The sequence below is a fragment of the Aspergillus caelatus genome (assembly GCF_009193585.1).
Source record: "Aspergillus caelatus strain CBS 763.97 unplaced genomic scaffold BDV27scaffold_85, whole genome shotgun sequence".
NCBI classification, from domain to species: domain Eukaryota; kingdom Fungi; phylum Ascomycota; class Eurotiomycetes; order Eurotiales; family Aspergillaceae; genus Aspergillus; species Aspergillus caelatus.
The window spans coordinates 398-15,444 of record NW_022475348.1 but is presented as its reverse complement, the minus strand read 5'-3'; the positions used below and the strand labels follow the sequence as shown (position 1 = coordinate 15,444).

The following is a 15,047-nucleotide window of genomic DNA, read 5'->3' as shown; positions in this document are numbered from 1 at the left end:
AAAACTGAGATTGGCAAATATCAAAGTATCTAGCAAGCCCCTCGTTATGCTTTTGGGAGTATGAAACGTATTTCCGGTTCTTCAAGATGGACGGCGATCTTTTATAGGTATAAAATACCAAGCAAATTTCCCCACGCTGCCTCCAGTGGCTTACATCCGAACTCCCGGGAAATCATCACCATGCGCACGGGGGAGTACCCGCATCTCCACAGTTGTGCCAGCGTTATGCACACTGTTTACACGCAACAGGTACTAATCTTGAGATGTTTCCAGTGGAATCAGGACAAGTGTGGGGATGACGAAGCCCGGGTTCACATCCGCATCCCCGGGATCATCTACCGCACCTCTTCCCGGGGAGGCGTGGAGAGAACGCCTCACCAAATGTTGGTAAAGTCAATCATATATAAGACATTTTATCGGTTCTATTGTTCCGTGTCAAGTTTGAGCAAGTCCAATTTACGCAGTTCTACCGTACATCATGAACCACCACGCTTCTGACCGCGTCCACGATGTAATCATCGTTGGTGCTGGGATTTCCGGCATCAACACTGCCTATCATCTCCAACGCAAGCTTCCCGAGCTCACTTACTCAATTTTAGAGGCCCGTGAGAATGTCGGGGGCACATGGGACTTGTTTCGCTACCCTGGTATTCGATCAGATACCGACCTCCACACATTTGGCTTTGGGTGGAATCCCTGGAATGAAAACCGTGCCATTGCCGACGGAGGGTCCATTGCAAGTTACTTACGCCAATCGGCTGAAAAGGAGGGCATCGATCGACATATTCTATTTCGACATCGCGTCGTCATGGCCAATTGGTCAACGGCTAAACAGCAATGGGATTTGGACGTGGAAGTCAAAGGCGGCCAGCGGATCCCACTCCGTGCCCGATTTCTCGTTCTAGGAACCGGATACTATGACTACACCGAAGGACTTCAGCCTGATATTCCGGGACTGTCCAACTGCTTCACGGGCACGGTTGCACATCCGCAGTTCTGGCCCGAGGACCTCGACTATGCCGATAAGCGAGTCTTGATCATTGGCAGCGGTGCCACGGCCATCACCCTTCTTCCCAATATGGCGGCCAAGGCGGCGCACGTCACGATGTTGCAGCGCAGCCCTACGTATATTATGTCCATCAACAACACGACCGGCGGCTCGTGGAGACACAAGCTGCTGCCGCGCAACTGGTCATTTAAAATTGACCGGTGGATTTTCATGTGGTCTATTGTCCTTATCTACTACTTTTGCCGACTCTTCCCAGAGCGATCTCGAAAATCCCTGCAACAAGCGGTTGAGAAACAGCTTCCCGACCACATCCCTGTCGATCCACACTTCACACCACAGTATAAGCCCTGGGACCAGCGACTCTGCTTTGCACCCAACGGCGACTTCTTCGCGAGCCTACGCTCAGGGAAGGCGCACGTGGAGACTGGTCGGATCAAGAGCATCACGGCGAACACTGTACACCTCGAGTCAGGCAAGCAGCTGGAGGCGGACATCATTGTCCCGGCCACGGGATTAAAACTAGCCATTGGTGGACGCATCCAAATCCAGATCGACCATAAGCCTGTCGACCTGGCAGATCGATATGCCTGGCACACAGCACTCCTGCAGGACGTGCCTAACCTCGCCTTCATGATGGGATACATTAATGCATCATGGACGCTAGGTGCTGAAGCGGCCAGCCACATCTTGTGCCGGATTTGGCAACATATGAAGAAGAATGGCTACAACACTGTCGTCCCCCGCGTCCCGGCCGGGTCTGCAATTCAGCCGCGGATGATATGGGATCTGGACGCGACTTATGTCAGAAAGGCGACACGCAGTATGCCTCGATGTGGCAACTTTGGGCCATGGAAAGGGCGGACCAGCTATGTCGTTGATATTTGGAAGGCTAAATACGGGAGTATCACTACAGATCTGGAGTTCCACCCAGCTAGTCGGAAGTCGCAGTTGCAGTAGCCAGAAGCTTCGTCGCTCACCCACTCACTCATTGACCGCGTAGGGAACAAATATCATGTATATAATATACCAAACAAGAAGGTGAAGAGGAGGCCATTCTGTCGTTTTTCCGTTTGGCTGTTTTAGTTCTATTTTGAATTTCATTTTCCCATATAACGGTTTTGCTTTTTATTTTATTTTTTTTTTTTCTTTATTAAATGCTAAATATATTCCCCAGCTTCTTTCTATCGGTATTAGCCCTGAGTGACGGCCAGATTGATATGTAGATATCTGCAGCTCTATAGATAGCAGGATGGGGAGATACTAGTAGACAAAGAAGAAATAGAGAAGAACAATACCTATTATAGTGATAAAAGAAGACATACATAACGGTGTGGCAAACATACACCTGCTTTACATAGACCCATCCTAGTAACTGTTATACGCGAGAGGTATGTTACCCACCAACAAAATACCCAGCTCATGGCATGTTCATAGGATTCAAAGGGCATTACTCACTGGAATCAATCCAACTGCCTATCTCCGCACGTATTCAACTGGTTTGAACCTTCTAGTGGAAAGAAACTTTCAAGATGCGGAGTCTGGCCCGGGAAAAAGAGAACCGCTTAGTGATCCTGCGGAAGACCATCCGTTAAGAGTTCCCACTTACTCCAGTTCCTCTCCGCTTGTTTGGATGTATTCCGGTGAGCAGTGGATCTGGGGTCCCCAACATTTTCATCTCTGCATTTCTCTCCATTGCGGGGCCCCGGAATCTCCAAAGAGGATTTATATTTAAGCTTGAGGCCAGAACCAAACTCTCCAAGGTCAATAACTAGTAACTAGCCGTCTTCTCCATCTCTAAAGCGAAACTTGGACCGCTCCAATTATATCCTACCCAAACTACTTTATGCATATATTTCTCTCTCGCTCTACCCTTTGACCTTTGTTTCATTCGGCATACACAAAATGACCGTCCCAAAGCAGCTCAGTCATACAACACTGACCGGTGGCCTCCTCTTCGGCGAGGCGCCTCGATATAAAGACGGCCTCCTTTACCTCAGTGACATGACAGGCCGGACCATATACACCATTGACACGCAGTCAGGTGAGAAGAAGACGCTGTGCGAGGTAGAAAACCAGCCCAACGGCATGTGCTTCGTGCCGGATGGGTCACTGATCTGGTCATCCATGTTCGACGCCAAGTTGTACCGTCGCGACTTCACGACTGGCAAGGACACCCTGTATGCCGACCTATCCCCCATCATGACCGGCTACTGTGGCGACATGACCGTCGACAGCACCGGGCGCGTGTATGTGGGCGACACGGGCGCGCGCGTCCTGCACGGCGAGCAGCCGCGTGCCGGCCGTTTGTTGGTCGTCGAGCCGGAGGGCAAGTCTGTGCAGGTGGCCGCCGAGAATATCATGTTCCCGAATGCGCTCTTCATCAGTAACGATGGCGAGACTATCTACTGTGCTGAGACGTTCGGGTATGGCCTGCTTCGTTGGGATATAGGAGCGTCTGGCCGGCTGTGTAATCGCCAGGAAGTGTGGTCACCGGTTGTCGTCTCGCCGTCTGGTAAGGTTGGTAATACTGAAGAGCATGGTCTTGTGGGGATTGATGGCGGATGTATGGATGCCGAGGGCGGTATGTGGCTCAGTCTGCTGGGCCTTGATAAGTTTGTCCGTGTTGACCAGAATGGATTTGTGACACATGAGATCAAGGCTGGGGGCCATGCTACTGCTTGCACCCTCGGTGGCCAGGATGGCAAATCCTTGTACTTGGTCACTAACTGGGTCCCTGAGGGTGAATCTCTCTTCTCGGCTATGGTAGGCAAACGCACGAAGTGTACTATCAGCTATGTCCGGGTCGACGTTGGGAAAGGCACGTCCAGCCCGTGATGGTTGCTGCATATTTGAGTTATATTGTTTTATAGTAGTTAGGTGCTGAAATCAATGACCTTTTCAGCCACTATTACGTTCACACCCAGCGGTTAACTATGAGGAATATGGCCTTTTTTTTGGGGGGGGGGACCATTTTGCAACTCTATGCTGCATACTAAGGGCATGAGCCAAGTTGGACACTGTATCTATGCCCTTGTAGAACGATGAAGAGGCTCTTTATCTATACCTAGCGGAATCGAGTTGTCGTAGTCTAACTGAGTACATGCCGGGGACGTGTTCTTACGAAAAGAATCACGGTTATTTAAACATGTAATGGTCATTGCCATAATCATCTAGAAAATTTCCCATACCTTCATGAAGTTGCATTGTATCTACTGCTTTTCGTTCATACGCTTCTTTTCTGTCTGGACTTATTGGGCCAGAGCACCTTTGTCATTCAGAGAATAAGTAATTGGTCCAGTATAGCTTGTTCAGCCGCAAAAATATATTTCTCTATAGATTCAAAGGCATCCATACCTATGGTCTCTGAATGATTGCACGGTAAACAATAACTGGCTAGCTGTTGACTAAAAACGATAGATAGTGGCATGTAATCAATAATATCCACTCCTACTGAATCCTACAAAGTTCTTTATTGTTTCTCCCCTTAGTAGCCGGAAGGCAAGCATATAAAGGAAATATGCGTTAAGGTCCCTTTTAGTTGTTTCCCAGGATTGGATCTACCTGAGAACTATCCCTAATGCATCAAATAAATGCAATAAGTGCTGGGTTTCTGTATATTATAACAATCAACATGCAAATTTCGTCGCTGAAGTGAGATATACAAATCGAGAGATACAACAAAGGCAATGTTGATCAGATGACTGATCTCACGCATCTTTGCTGATGTAATGGCGGATAACACTGTACCTCCACTGCAAGGGCCGTAGTTCGTATTCCTTCTCCCTCAGCCTAGAGATAGACTCGAGCCCCTCACTGTAACTGGAGATTCCGGTAACGAGAAGGGAGCGTGATTCCATAGTTTGGGAAGGTCGGTCGAAGGAGGGTGTTTTGATCAAGGTAGGTTCAATGAAGCTAACCAGTAAAAGAATGAAAGAAGAACAACTTGGAAACCCTCAGACTTGGTTACCAGGATGGGATATCATTACATAGCTATATATGGTACTGCATTGATGGTCCTTGGCACCAAGCGGTGTTGCAGAGAACGAGATTTCTAATACTCAAGCTAGGATGACAAATCATTTTTCTACACCATTAGACTCAAGTCGGCTAGAATATAGCGGCATTGAATTTTCCCTGGCTTTGTATGAGTTATATCCGTGAGCCGATATGTTAGTGTTCGACAGTATCAAGGTTCCGCTTCCGTTTACAAAAGATGGGGAAATCTTTAGCTCAGCAAGCTCAGGCCCTCTGCATAAACTGCTTATTAACCTATGTAGATTCACTAACCAGCTTGTCTCATTGCTCTGACGAGGGAATAAGCTGCCACCTATTGATTGGTAGTAGGGTTTGTATAATACTACTCAGCAGTCGTCAGAGGGGCTGAGCTCGCTGAGATAAGGCTTTATCACAACAGCCCACCACTGCAGTCTAAACCAATCACCCCCACTGCTCAGTCCCGCTCGCCACTTTTGAGCTTTCTATAAGAATCTCACTCCCTCCCCCGGCCTGTTCAACACTGGTTTAAACCCCCCCCCCCCCCCAAAATCCCCTATTTCCACACCTACAGGCTTGCTTACACCGTGACTAACTGTACTACTGCCTAGCACTGACCCCTTTCTATAAACCGATAACTCCAGAAATAACGCGGCCTTGAGAGACAACATTACCATAGCTATCTTTACAAGTTACTATTTATTTATTGACTAACTTACCACAATCTATACTATTTTTCACGGTTTCCTACACAGTCCGTCCTATTCCAACCACTTCTACACCACTTACATGATAGTCCAGGCCAGGATTCACGAACAGAGCTGACAGTTTTGAATTCCCCCTTCCCCTCTAGTATGAGATAATCGGCTTTTGTTGACAGATCCGGTATAAGAGATACTATATTTTTTTTTTTTTTTTTTGGTTTGATATCTCCTTTTCTTAGAAGAAAAGGGAGAGAGAAAGTAAGGATCTCCAAGAGTCAAGACCTGGTCCCTCAACTTGTTTGGGGTTTCTTTCATCCTAGGTGGGGCGTACCTGCTCCAAGGCCATGACGTTTTGAAAGTGTGGCCCTTTCATGTTACTGCGACCATCAAAGATGGCCAACATTGATATTCTCTCCAATAACCCTCTTTTTCTTGAGGATACCCTTGATATCGATGGGAGCCTGGAATGTGTATTTCTTTCGGCTTTGTCCACCCGTTCCCCTGGTCTTTCTTCCACTTTACTGCCACCTCTTGACTTTCTCGAAGAGGTTGTCCCGCGCAAGCTTCCCCAAGAAGACCTCCCCTTAGGTTTTCTTTAGGACTATATATTATAAATACATCAACATAAAATGTTCTCAACCAACAGGTGTCTGCCGTGCATGGACACGGTGGATCCACGCACACACATCCGTACCCCGCCGAAGCCATCCGTCCAGAATCAACAACGGCCAGGGCAAGCCCCGGCACATGATGTTTCTCCGTCAACCACTTCACTCGTCACTCGAAGACATCGGAACGCAGATATTCGATGAGATTCATTTTTGCCAATATGTCTTCCACCAATTGTAGGGTCTCTATGGAGCGCGATCGACCCGCGCCACCTGTTTAGGGGTTTTGGTTGGGTGGGGGGTTGGTTGGTAGTTGTGGTTTATAACTATGTCTGGCACTCAGGACTGGTCAGACGTACCACAAGGCTGCAAGGCAACAAGCAAGCAAGCAAGCCTACGTGGTTGCAGGTCAGCTGGGGGAATGGGGCTTACTAAGACCCCCGAGTCAGCGTGTGGATGAGAGAGAGAAAGAGAGAGAGAGAGAGAGGTAACATAAAGTCTCGGGACTACACGATTTAATCCATGCCAACTGCAATGGTGGCCCCACCACCACTACATAGCTAGGCTGGATGATGCCCCCGCAAGCCACCAAGGTGAAGACGGCAAAGTAGCAGGAAATAACCATGTGTCATTGCAGGCGGGGTTTTGGCCCTTGGCCACGAATGAAGTACGGTGATCGCTTTCCTCGCGGGCTATCCCCACCGTGATTCAAATACATAAATAACTCTTCAAGCCAAACCCTGAGTTTCATCTACACCCCTTAACAGACAGCTCATATTCCTCTCACACACGCTCAACATGCCTCGTGATGCCGATTTCCTCAGCCCTCGCGATCTCCTCGTCAACGACAACTTCTGCCTGAAGTTGGCTTCGTTCAAACAGCTCGCAAATGTTATTGTGAAGACGGAGAACCTGCCCCGGGACGATGATAGCCTCCGCCAGAAGACCGGGTTCTGGGAGAGCGGTTACCAGATTGTGAGATGAGGAGAAGAATCCCCAGATCCAGCATACTGACTGATGGTGGACACAGCTCTATAGCTATCTGAACCCCATCGCCCAGCAATTCTGGACAGTACGTTCGGGCATTTCATTCTCCCTACCCAGTCACCATGACCGGCGGGATATGCGTTGACAATTGCATCGCAGGTACAGAACGTCGCTCTCAACCTGAATGTACGATCCTCTTCTTCCTTGTCCCAATGATCTCGACCGAAAAGAGCCTACCGCGGGTCCTCTCTCTATCGAGCCCCTTTTGGATTATCGCTCTCTTCCGCTGACACCACTTTGGCTCTGAACCAGGAAACATATAACTACACAGACACTGTCTGTCAGAAGGTCTTGGACCTTTGCGACCGTGCCCCCGACGACTACGGTATGTCGAACTAGCACCACCGGGGGATTTTTTGGTCCCCCGACTCCCTTGAGTGAGCATGTTGAGCTGGGGCTCAACAGAGGTAACAACCCTAAGACGTGAACGGCCACTGACTCTCGGCCTCCAGACAAAATCTTCATGGACCTCGAAGCCTTGCGCAAGGATCCCGACAACGCGTCCCTGCGCGAGAAGGTCCTGGAAGAGGTCAACGACCGCCACTCCGAGGTTAAGACTCTTCGAGACCAAGCCACCATCTGGAGCAGAGACCTGCATTCCTACAGCATGGACGCAGGTGATTGCGAGACGACCGTGCGTGGCCTGGCCGCCCCCTTCCAGGGCTCCGCGCTACGCGATCGGTTGATCGAGGAGGATGCCCAGGATAACCTCCAGGACGACCTGGATGCTTTGGGGAATGTCAAGGTAAGCGTTGAGTGGGGTGCCCTTCCCGGCCTGAAACGGTGCGAGCTGATCAGGCGCCATGATGCAGAGCCTGCTGGATGGATTCAGCATGGTGGACGATATGGGCGCTTCACTGGAGGAGGTGCAGAAGATGTCCGGTGAGTGAGCGGCGTGGCGAATTCCAACCAGGGACTGCAATGACTCATTGGACTTGGGGCATGACTACAGGGAGTGCGACGCTCATTGAGGATGATATTCAGAACCTGGTTGACTATCTTGATAAGCATGTGGATCCGGATGACAACCCGCTCGAAGGGCTGGTTGAGCGGAACCTGCTGAAAAGATGGGCCACTCTGCAAGAACATGGTAGGCAGCCCACACTCGCTTTACATTTCTATCATGGTCATTCTGCGGGCCTTCCCGAGGACGGGGGCCTCGCATCCCAGCGTCACGGACAGAAGGCTAACGCCCCGGTCATCACAGTCATCGCGTTCAAGAATGCATACATGAATTGAGATCGGGACGACGGAGCAAGGCTACAGGAGGTAAAGCACGCACAAACCAGAAAGGAAGGATTAATGGAGTCTGAAAGTAGATATATAGACAATACAGCTAGCACTTAGGGATCCGGAACCTTCGTCACTGCCTCGACTGTGTCCAGACGACTCTCTACACATCTGTCTCTCAGTAGGGCCGATACCTTCCATTCCAGTGAAGCTGGATCTTGGTCAGGGTACTCATGTCGACATTCTCGGGCGTCTCCAGAGTAATGGTCCACTGGGTAAAGGGCGGTGGCTCCGCATGGTTGGTCGGCTCGAATATGGCGTTCTCGCGTGTGCGTAGAAAGCTGCCGTCGGGACCGATTTCATACGAATAGCGTTTTTGCTGCATTGGGCTGACGAAGTAGAAGACCTGGTCGTGCTGGATGTCGCTGTACGATCCGGACGTCTCGATCTTGAGACTAACCACTGCGCGTCCGTCGTGAACGGCCTCGGGATGCGGCTTCACATCCATGAGCTGGATTTCTAACCCGTCTAGTCGGTAGTGAGAGCCATTTGTGAAGGGATAGGCGAAGTTGTGCTCCCCCGCCTGCGAACTGGCCTGCGGCGTGGCAACGAGAGTGAAGGTCGCCTTGTGGCCTTGACTGCTGTCTTTGAGCCCATCGATGACAAGCTGTGGAAAGTTGGAGGGCAGCTACAATAGGGACAGTTCCTGGTCAGTACAGCATCTAAAGGCTAGAACCGCACTGACTTGACTCACCTCATCAGAGTACACGTAATAGTCAAACGCTGGGCAGAACGACAATGATCAGCAGGCGTCCTGACGGCGGGCAGAGCAACATCGACTCACGAGTGAAATCCTCGGCATATTGGTTATCGACGTTCTGCATCTCGGTCTGCAGCGTCAACAGATTTTGTTGGAAGTCGCCGACTGACTGCTGCGACTCCAGCCTCACCTGGCTGTCCTGCAGGGCGTAGAAGCGATAGGCGTCGATGATGTATTGGAGCTGAATTGCCAGGCTGGTCTTCAGCTGCAGGAATCGGTCGTAGAACTGGGCCTGGCCGGCAGCATAGATCGCCTCCTCGCCATGGTAGGTATCCAGCAAGGTTTGGAGGTTCTGGATATCCTGGTCCGACTGCAGGACCTCCAGCGTCGTTTGCACATACTGCTGGCCCTGCTTGATGGCTTCGGCCTGGGCCTGGGCCAGCGCTCTTCCATGCACCGCGTGCTTGCGCAGGGCTAGTCGATACTGGCTGGCGCCGCGAATTTTCTCTTGGTCAGCCGCCCACTCCATCTGTTGATCGCACTCCAATTCCCAGTCATCCCAGGCCGCCAGGCTAGTGATCAGACTGGAATCGGCATCGGAGCCTCCGGAGCCAGAGATATCGTTCAAGGAGGGAAGGTCCACGTCGTCGCCCCCTGGAAGAGCGGTCAACTTATTCGCCGCCGCGACCAGCGCATCGACCTTGGGATAGAGCTTCTGCAGCGCCTTGGTGAATTTCCATAGCTTCTGCAGGGTGCTTGAGGTCATGATCTGGCCGACTTCGGCTGCTCCTTCCTCGACCTTTTCCACACTGTCGACGGCGTCTTCCACTCCCTTGGCGGCGCCTCCCGGATCATCTCCAATACACAATTCGGCGATGCCAAACGCAAACTCTAGTCAATCCCAACGAGGAGAGCATCAGCATCCGTGGCCTCGCGTAGACAGGTTGAAAGACGAGAACGGCAACGAGAGACGAAAGGGGGGTGCGGAGAAGGAGGGCTCACCAAAGATGGCTGACAGGATTGCAAACGCCGCTTTGAGGATCTGATTTTTCTCCCAATCCACAAGACCTTGATCGAAGACATCCTTTGCGTCCTGGAGCTCGTCGTCGTCGTCACTCAGCTGCTTGGCGCACGCGTCGGCCGTGCTGCGGGCGTCCTGATACTTGGCCAAGGTTTGGGACTGCAGACTCAGGCGGGTGGCGCGCTGGTCCTGCGCGTTCTGCAGCATGGTGGTCCAGGCCGCGATCTTGTCGGCCACTTCGGCGCCCTTATCTTGGAAGCGCTGATATTGGCCCTCGAACGTCTTTGCCGCCTCGAGCTGGTCTTTCATGGTGTCATGGTATCGCTGGAATGGGAGCGTGGGCGCATACTTGGCCCTGGGGCCCGCCATAGCGTGGGCGGCCAGTTGCTGGCCCAGGGACACGGCCTGCGCGTTGGACAGATTGTGTGCCTGCATATTGTAGGTCGACTGGGCGACGTAGGAGCAGATAGAGATGGCGATGGCCGGCCGGCTCCAGAAGAGGGCAAGGGCTATGCGCAGCTCCGTATCGAGAAAGGCCTGGTAGACCTCAGTGGCGTCGTACTCGTGCCGCGCGGTGTAAGAAACCTCCAGCTGCCCGTCGGCAAAGTCGATCTCCGCACCAACATGGCCCGAGTCGGGGCCCAGATCCAGGGTGGTGCGCTGCGTCCCCTCGACTGAGACGCTGATGGGCTGATCAACTACTGCCGCGTAGATCATCAGGGCGCTGCTCCGAGCTCCAGCCTTGGTCATGTTCAGGTGCACCGGCTGGTCAGCCGTCAGGACACGGGTATTGATCTCCATCGTCGTATCTTCGTCCGGAGACAAAATCACCTCGCCTCCCCCAGTGAAGGTGAGAACGTCGGTGTAGATCTCGCAGTCGAGCAACGGCTTCTGGAGAATGTCCGCGCCTTCGAGGTAGATGTTCCGGTGAATCTCCGTTCTCTGTCGACCTCAGCCACCGACCTCAGCAGAAAGAGAGGCGAAGAGGATGCCAAGACTTACTCCGCTTTCATCGCGACTGGCATCTGCAGTTGCAGGGATCTCGGTCACCTCTCCCAGGGAGGCGTAGGCTTGCCAGCCGGCGGGAGTGTTAGGCTGAGTGTCGGCTAACATGGTGTGGAAGTCTATGCGTTGCGGTTGATATTTCGGTTGTCAAAAGCCCTGCTTCTCCCCTGCTACTCCGCCTTGATATATCGTATTGGGTGCCGAGCCCTAAAGCGTCGTGGTCGAACGCCGCGAGCAAGATCGGGGGGCGCCCCTCTTGACCCCTCCTTTCTCCACTCTCCCTTTCTGGCTCCATGCCACGTTTGTCATGCAGTGTGCATCCCAGGCCAGTGCAATAGGCCACTGCTGGTTGGCAACTTCCCCCAAGTCCGTTATCAAGTACGGGTGGAGCCCGACATCATACATGCAGCCCTCGGGAATAGGGCGGTGCGGTCCGGACCTCAACCAAAGCCCGGACCTCCACACCTGCACGACAAACAGGGAACTGCCCTCAAACTGATGGTGACTTCAGTTCCTCGAGGAGAATCAGAAGTCCGTTGACTGTCACGGGCCAATAGCAAAAATCGCTCGCGAGCTGCAGGCCCGACAGCGCGCCACCCGCATCGGGATCGGGGCGCGGAAAAAGAAAAAAGCCAAAGGGGAGGAGGGGGGGATGCTGTTGTCAGTTGATCTAATGCCTCATCCCGTGGAGACATGAACGCCAGGCGACATAGGTACAAGAAGGCTCTGCCTGTCGCAGCATTGCACCCTGACTCTGATCCTCAAGTCTCGCAGTCCTGCCTAGCCCGTACCCTAATCTATTCCTCCCAGACCGCAATCCCCATCCACCTTCTACCATGTCGGATGTCCTTGACGACGAAACATTGTGGTTCCCCAAGGGGCAGACCACGATCAACGAGGCCCCGACCAAGAGCCGGAAGTTGCGAGTGGCCACCGACGGGGATGATGGCGATGAGGAGGACGTGGTCTTCGTCCTAGGCCAGTCGGACATGGGGGCCCTGAACCGATACCTCCACGGCGGCCGCGTGCTGCCGCTGGATCGCACTAGCTATTGCAACAAAACGGGCATTGTGGATACCAGCTTGCTCACCCCCACAATCTGGACTAAAGTGGATGAGTTGATCGAGGCCTACATACAGGTTAGTCCTAACGGTCTGCCCGGGGCAGCGGCGGCAAAGCCGGGGGGTCAAACTGGCTGATGCTGTCTGAGTTTTAGGTCCATGCCGACTGCACAGGTTTTCTGGGCGATGACGACACCGCGATCAAGCGATGGAAGGCGAATCCGACGGTCTCTGCCACCAGGACCGAGACGGCGCTCCAGCGATGGAAGGCGGGTCGAAAGGTCATGGCCGCCGCCGCCGCCGACGACGACGACGCGGACTTCGACAAGCTCTGCACCTGGGATAAGATGAACAGCCTGGCCCAGAAGATCTACAGCTACTCGGAGGATGCGGGCAGCACCGACGCGGACGATTCGTACTACGTGGCCATGCTGACCCTGTGCAAGGACTACAACGATAGCAATGACCCCGCCGAACAGGAGAGTATCCGCCAGGACATCCTCGATCTCACCGACGACCTCCTCGGGGATGTGAACAAGATTCTTTCCCGCATTGGCAAGGTGAAAGAGGCCTTGAAGCTCTTCGAGGCCAGCTGTCAGACCAATCAGAGCACCTTGGAGGGTCTGGAAAAGTCCATGACCACCATCCTGGACCAGGAGCTGGGCAGTATCCAGGATCTGGAGAAAGAGATCAAAAAGCAACAAGACGCTATCATTAGCTACCAGGCCATCGTCGATCATGGTATGTCGTGAACCCCCAGTGACCCGGGTCCGCGGAAGGCCACGGTCGAACCTAACCGTGACGACAGATCGGTACGAGCAAGAGATGACCGCCGCCTATGTCTGGATGTAAGCCTCTCCCCTCGTCTCCAAATGCTCGGGTCTCGCCACTAACCATCCGCGCGGGCATGCGCGATCAGCCCCATCGCGGGCACCATTGCCGGGCCCATAGTCTTCGCTCAGATGCAGGCCGAGATTGATGAGTACGAGGGCAAGATCGATGCGATGAACAAGCTCATCAAGGACGAAGAGGCCAGCAAGCAACTACACAAGACCCTCCAGGCCAACGTCACCTCCATGAAGAGTCATGCCACGGATCTCAGCGATCTGATCGGCCCCGCCATGCACACCATCGAGGCCCTGGAAGGCGGCTGGAACGTCATGGGCTCTCAGGTCCAGTTCATCCACGACAAGGCTGAGAAGTTCGAGGAAAAGATCCCCCGGTTGGTCATGACGAAGCTCCAGCTCAAGAGCATCTCGGATGAATGGCACAAGCTGAACAAATACGGTGAGTGGTGGATGATCCCCAACCCCCGACAGTCCCGGCCACAGAAGTTCCCGGCTCACGTGATGTTGTCTCCAGTCATGTCCTATATCCAGAACGCCCAGCTGGTGGTCCCAATCCAAGTCCTGAGCCTTGAGGATTATCTGCAACAGTTGAAGGATGCTGCCAATAAGTCCTCGTGAAATTCTACAGCGGGGCAGTCGCTGGAGCACCTCCGATGGAGTGGTTTGCTTTGACGTACCTCAAGCCGAAGGGTTTTACGCACCCAAGCGGTGGATCTAGTCTAACTCCCACATATCACTTGATGGATGATACAGAGCATGGCACTCTTGAATTTTATATCACAAACGGATTCGTGTTAAGCCGGATTGATCAGTACGTATCATATGATTGATGATCCGAGACTATAGAAACAAAAGTCGCCAACAAAGCCATCAACCAGCTGGCAGCGAAGTCCAAACAACGTCTATAATAGGTATAGGAGAAATTTTGTCTATAAATACTTCAGATAAACTATTTTTTTTTTAAAAAAAATCTCTTAGTCTACTTTTAAGTCCTTATTCTTGCTAATATATTGAATATTACTTATATCCAAATCTATTTCAAGATCAGCCTTCTTATATTTATTATTATTGGAAAAAACTGAAATTCTCCACCGTGACAGCAAAACCGAGAACCATCCAGCGACGGCGATCAAACAGCGCCAAGTCAAGATACCAACCCCGGAACCAACAGAAAATGCATTTATTCAGGGAAGCATTTGAATACTGTCAGGAGTATGACACAGATATCTCTATGACCGCAAAGACCAAGGACCGCACCGCACCAGACCAGACCATACCGATCTTTGATCCTAATTCGGAGAACTGCCAGGCAGTTTTAAATTATTTAAGATTATATTACTATAGTTTAATCCAGTCCTACAGTCCTATAAATAAGATAAATAGATATAAATCTAATAGGGACCGAAAGACTGCAGAGGAAAAGACCGTACAGGAGGTACCGGATTAGAAACAAGAGTAGGATCAGGAGGAGAAACCGGGCGTTTACCAGCTGCTCCACGGACGCTCATAGTGATAAATAGACATCATGGTCAAATTTTTGACCGCCTTTGGTACCTTAGCATGTTACATTTATTCACGGTAATCATGGGACCTCATAAATTACTGTATGTATCCAAGATGTACGAGCGGGATGGAACTTCAATATATCTTATACCTTAGCGGGCTATGAGACTCCAAGCAACTTTTGCTACCTTTTGTGCGCAGTATGATCATGGTTACTTTACACTTACTATGAAAGAGTGGCGATTAATTGACTATTCA

General features: G+C 51.8%; 5 protein-coding genes across 5 annotated transcripts; 4 read left to right on the top strand and 1 right to left on the bottom strand.

Annotated features, from left to right (window-relative positions):
• Nucleotides 1-478: 478 nt before the first annotated feature.
• Nucleotides 479-1,966, top strand: BDV27DRAFT_172220 (flavin-containing monooxygenase; the record flags this gene model as incomplete). The annotated part of the gene is made up of 1 exon (XM_032075800.1): nt 479-1,966. The coding sequence occupies one exon, from the start codon at nt 479-481 to the stop codon at nt 1,964-1,966; it is 1,488 nt and encodes a 495-aa protein (XP_031927684.1).
• A 945-nt stretch (nt 1,967-2,911) lies between these two features.
• BDV27DRAFT_157651 (SMP-30/gluconolactonase/LRE family protein) lies at nt 2,912-3,844 on the top strand (the record flags this gene model as incomplete). Its single annotated transcript, XM_032072544.1, has 1 exon — nt 2,912-3,844. The coding sequence occupies one exon, from the start codon at nt 2,912-2,914 to the stop codon at nt 3,842-3,844; it is 933 nt and encodes a 310-aa protein (XP_031927683.1).
• Nucleotides 3,845-6,763: 2,919 nt separating this feature from the next.
• Nucleotides 6,764-8,685, top strand: BDV27DRAFT_112050 (uncharacterized protein). The gene is made up of 8 exons (XM_032064556.1): nt 6,764-7,289; nt 7,345-7,386; nt 7,461-7,487; nt 7,614-7,686; nt 7,814-8,106; nt 8,174-8,243; nt 8,314-8,451; nt 8,569-8,685. Exons 1-8 carry the CDS (start codon nt 7,113-7,115, stop codon nt 8,598-8,600), a joined length of 852 nt encoding a protein of 283 aa, XP_031927682.1. The 5' UTR covers nt 6,764-7,112; the 3' UTR covers nt 8,601-8,685.
• Nucleotides 8,685-11,777, bottom strand: BDV27DRAFT_112091 (uncharacterized protein). The gene is made up of 5 exons (XM_032064557.1): nt 11,375-11,777; nt 10,354-11,314; nt 9,436-10,242; nt 9,346-9,374; nt 8,685-9,279 (listed from the first exon to the last, which is right to left on the bottom strand). The coding sequence occupies exons 1-5, from the start codon at nt 11,483-11,485 to the stop codon at nt 8,770-8,772; spliced, it is 2,418 nt and encodes an 805-aa protein (XP_031927681.1). The 5' UTR covers nt 11,486-11,777; the 3' UTR covers nt 8,685-8,769.
• A 166-nt stretch (nt 11,778-11,943) lies between these two features.
• BDV27DRAFT_112184 (uncharacterized protein) lies at nt 11,944-14,307 on the top strand. The gene is made up of 5 exons (XM_032064558.1): nt 11,944-12,516; nt 12,594-13,179; nt 13,247-13,286; nt 13,358-13,725; nt 13,801-14,307. Exons 1-5 carry the CDS (start codon nt 12,214-12,216, stop codon nt 13,902-13,904), a joined length of 1,401 nt encoding a protein of 466 aa, XP_031927680.1. The 5' UTR covers nt 11,944-12,213; the 3' UTR covers nt 13,905-14,307.
• Nucleotides 14,308-15,047: the final 740 nt, after the last annotated feature.

Bases quoted from the DNA above. Each gene is read 5' to 3' on its own strand.
- BDV27DRAFT_112050 (XM_032064556.1), top strand. From the start codon at position 7,113: ATGCCTCGTGATGCCGATTTCCTCAGCCCTCGCGATCTCCTCGTCAAC. The intron at 8,107-8,173 runs GTAAGCGTTGAG...GCCATGATGCAG, and splicing joins ATGCTTTGGGGAATGTCAAG to AGCCTGCTGGATGGATTCAG. The intron at 8,452-8,568 runs GTAGGCAGCCCA...CGGTCATCACAG, and splicing joins GGCCACTCTGCAAGAACATG to TCATCGCGTTCAAGAATGCA.
- BDV27DRAFT_112091 (XM_032064557.1), bottom strand. From the start codon at position 11,485: ATGTTAGCCGACACTCAGCCTAACACTCCCGCCGGCTGGCAAGCCTAC. The intron at 11,315-11,374 runs GTAAGTCTTGGC...TGAGGTCGACAG, and splicing joins CCAGTCGCGATGAAAGCGGA to AGAACGGAGATTCACCGGAA. The intron at 9,280-9,345 runs GTGAGTCAAGTC...TCCCTATTGTAG, and splicing joins ATTACGTGTACTCTGATGAG to CTGCCCTCCAACTTTCCACA.
- BDV27DRAFT_112184 (XM_032064558.1), top strand. From the start codon at position 12,214: ATGTCGGATGTCCTTGACGACGAAACATTGTGGTTCCCCAAGGGGCAG. The intron at 13,287-13,357 runs GTAAGCCTCTCC...ATGCGCGATCAG, and splicing joins ACCGCCGCCTATGTCTGGAT to CCCCATCGCGGGCACCATTG. The intron at 13,726-13,800 runs GTGAGTGGTGGA...TGTTGTCTCCAG, and splicing joins GCACAAGCTGAACAAATACG to TCATGTCCTATATCCAGAAC.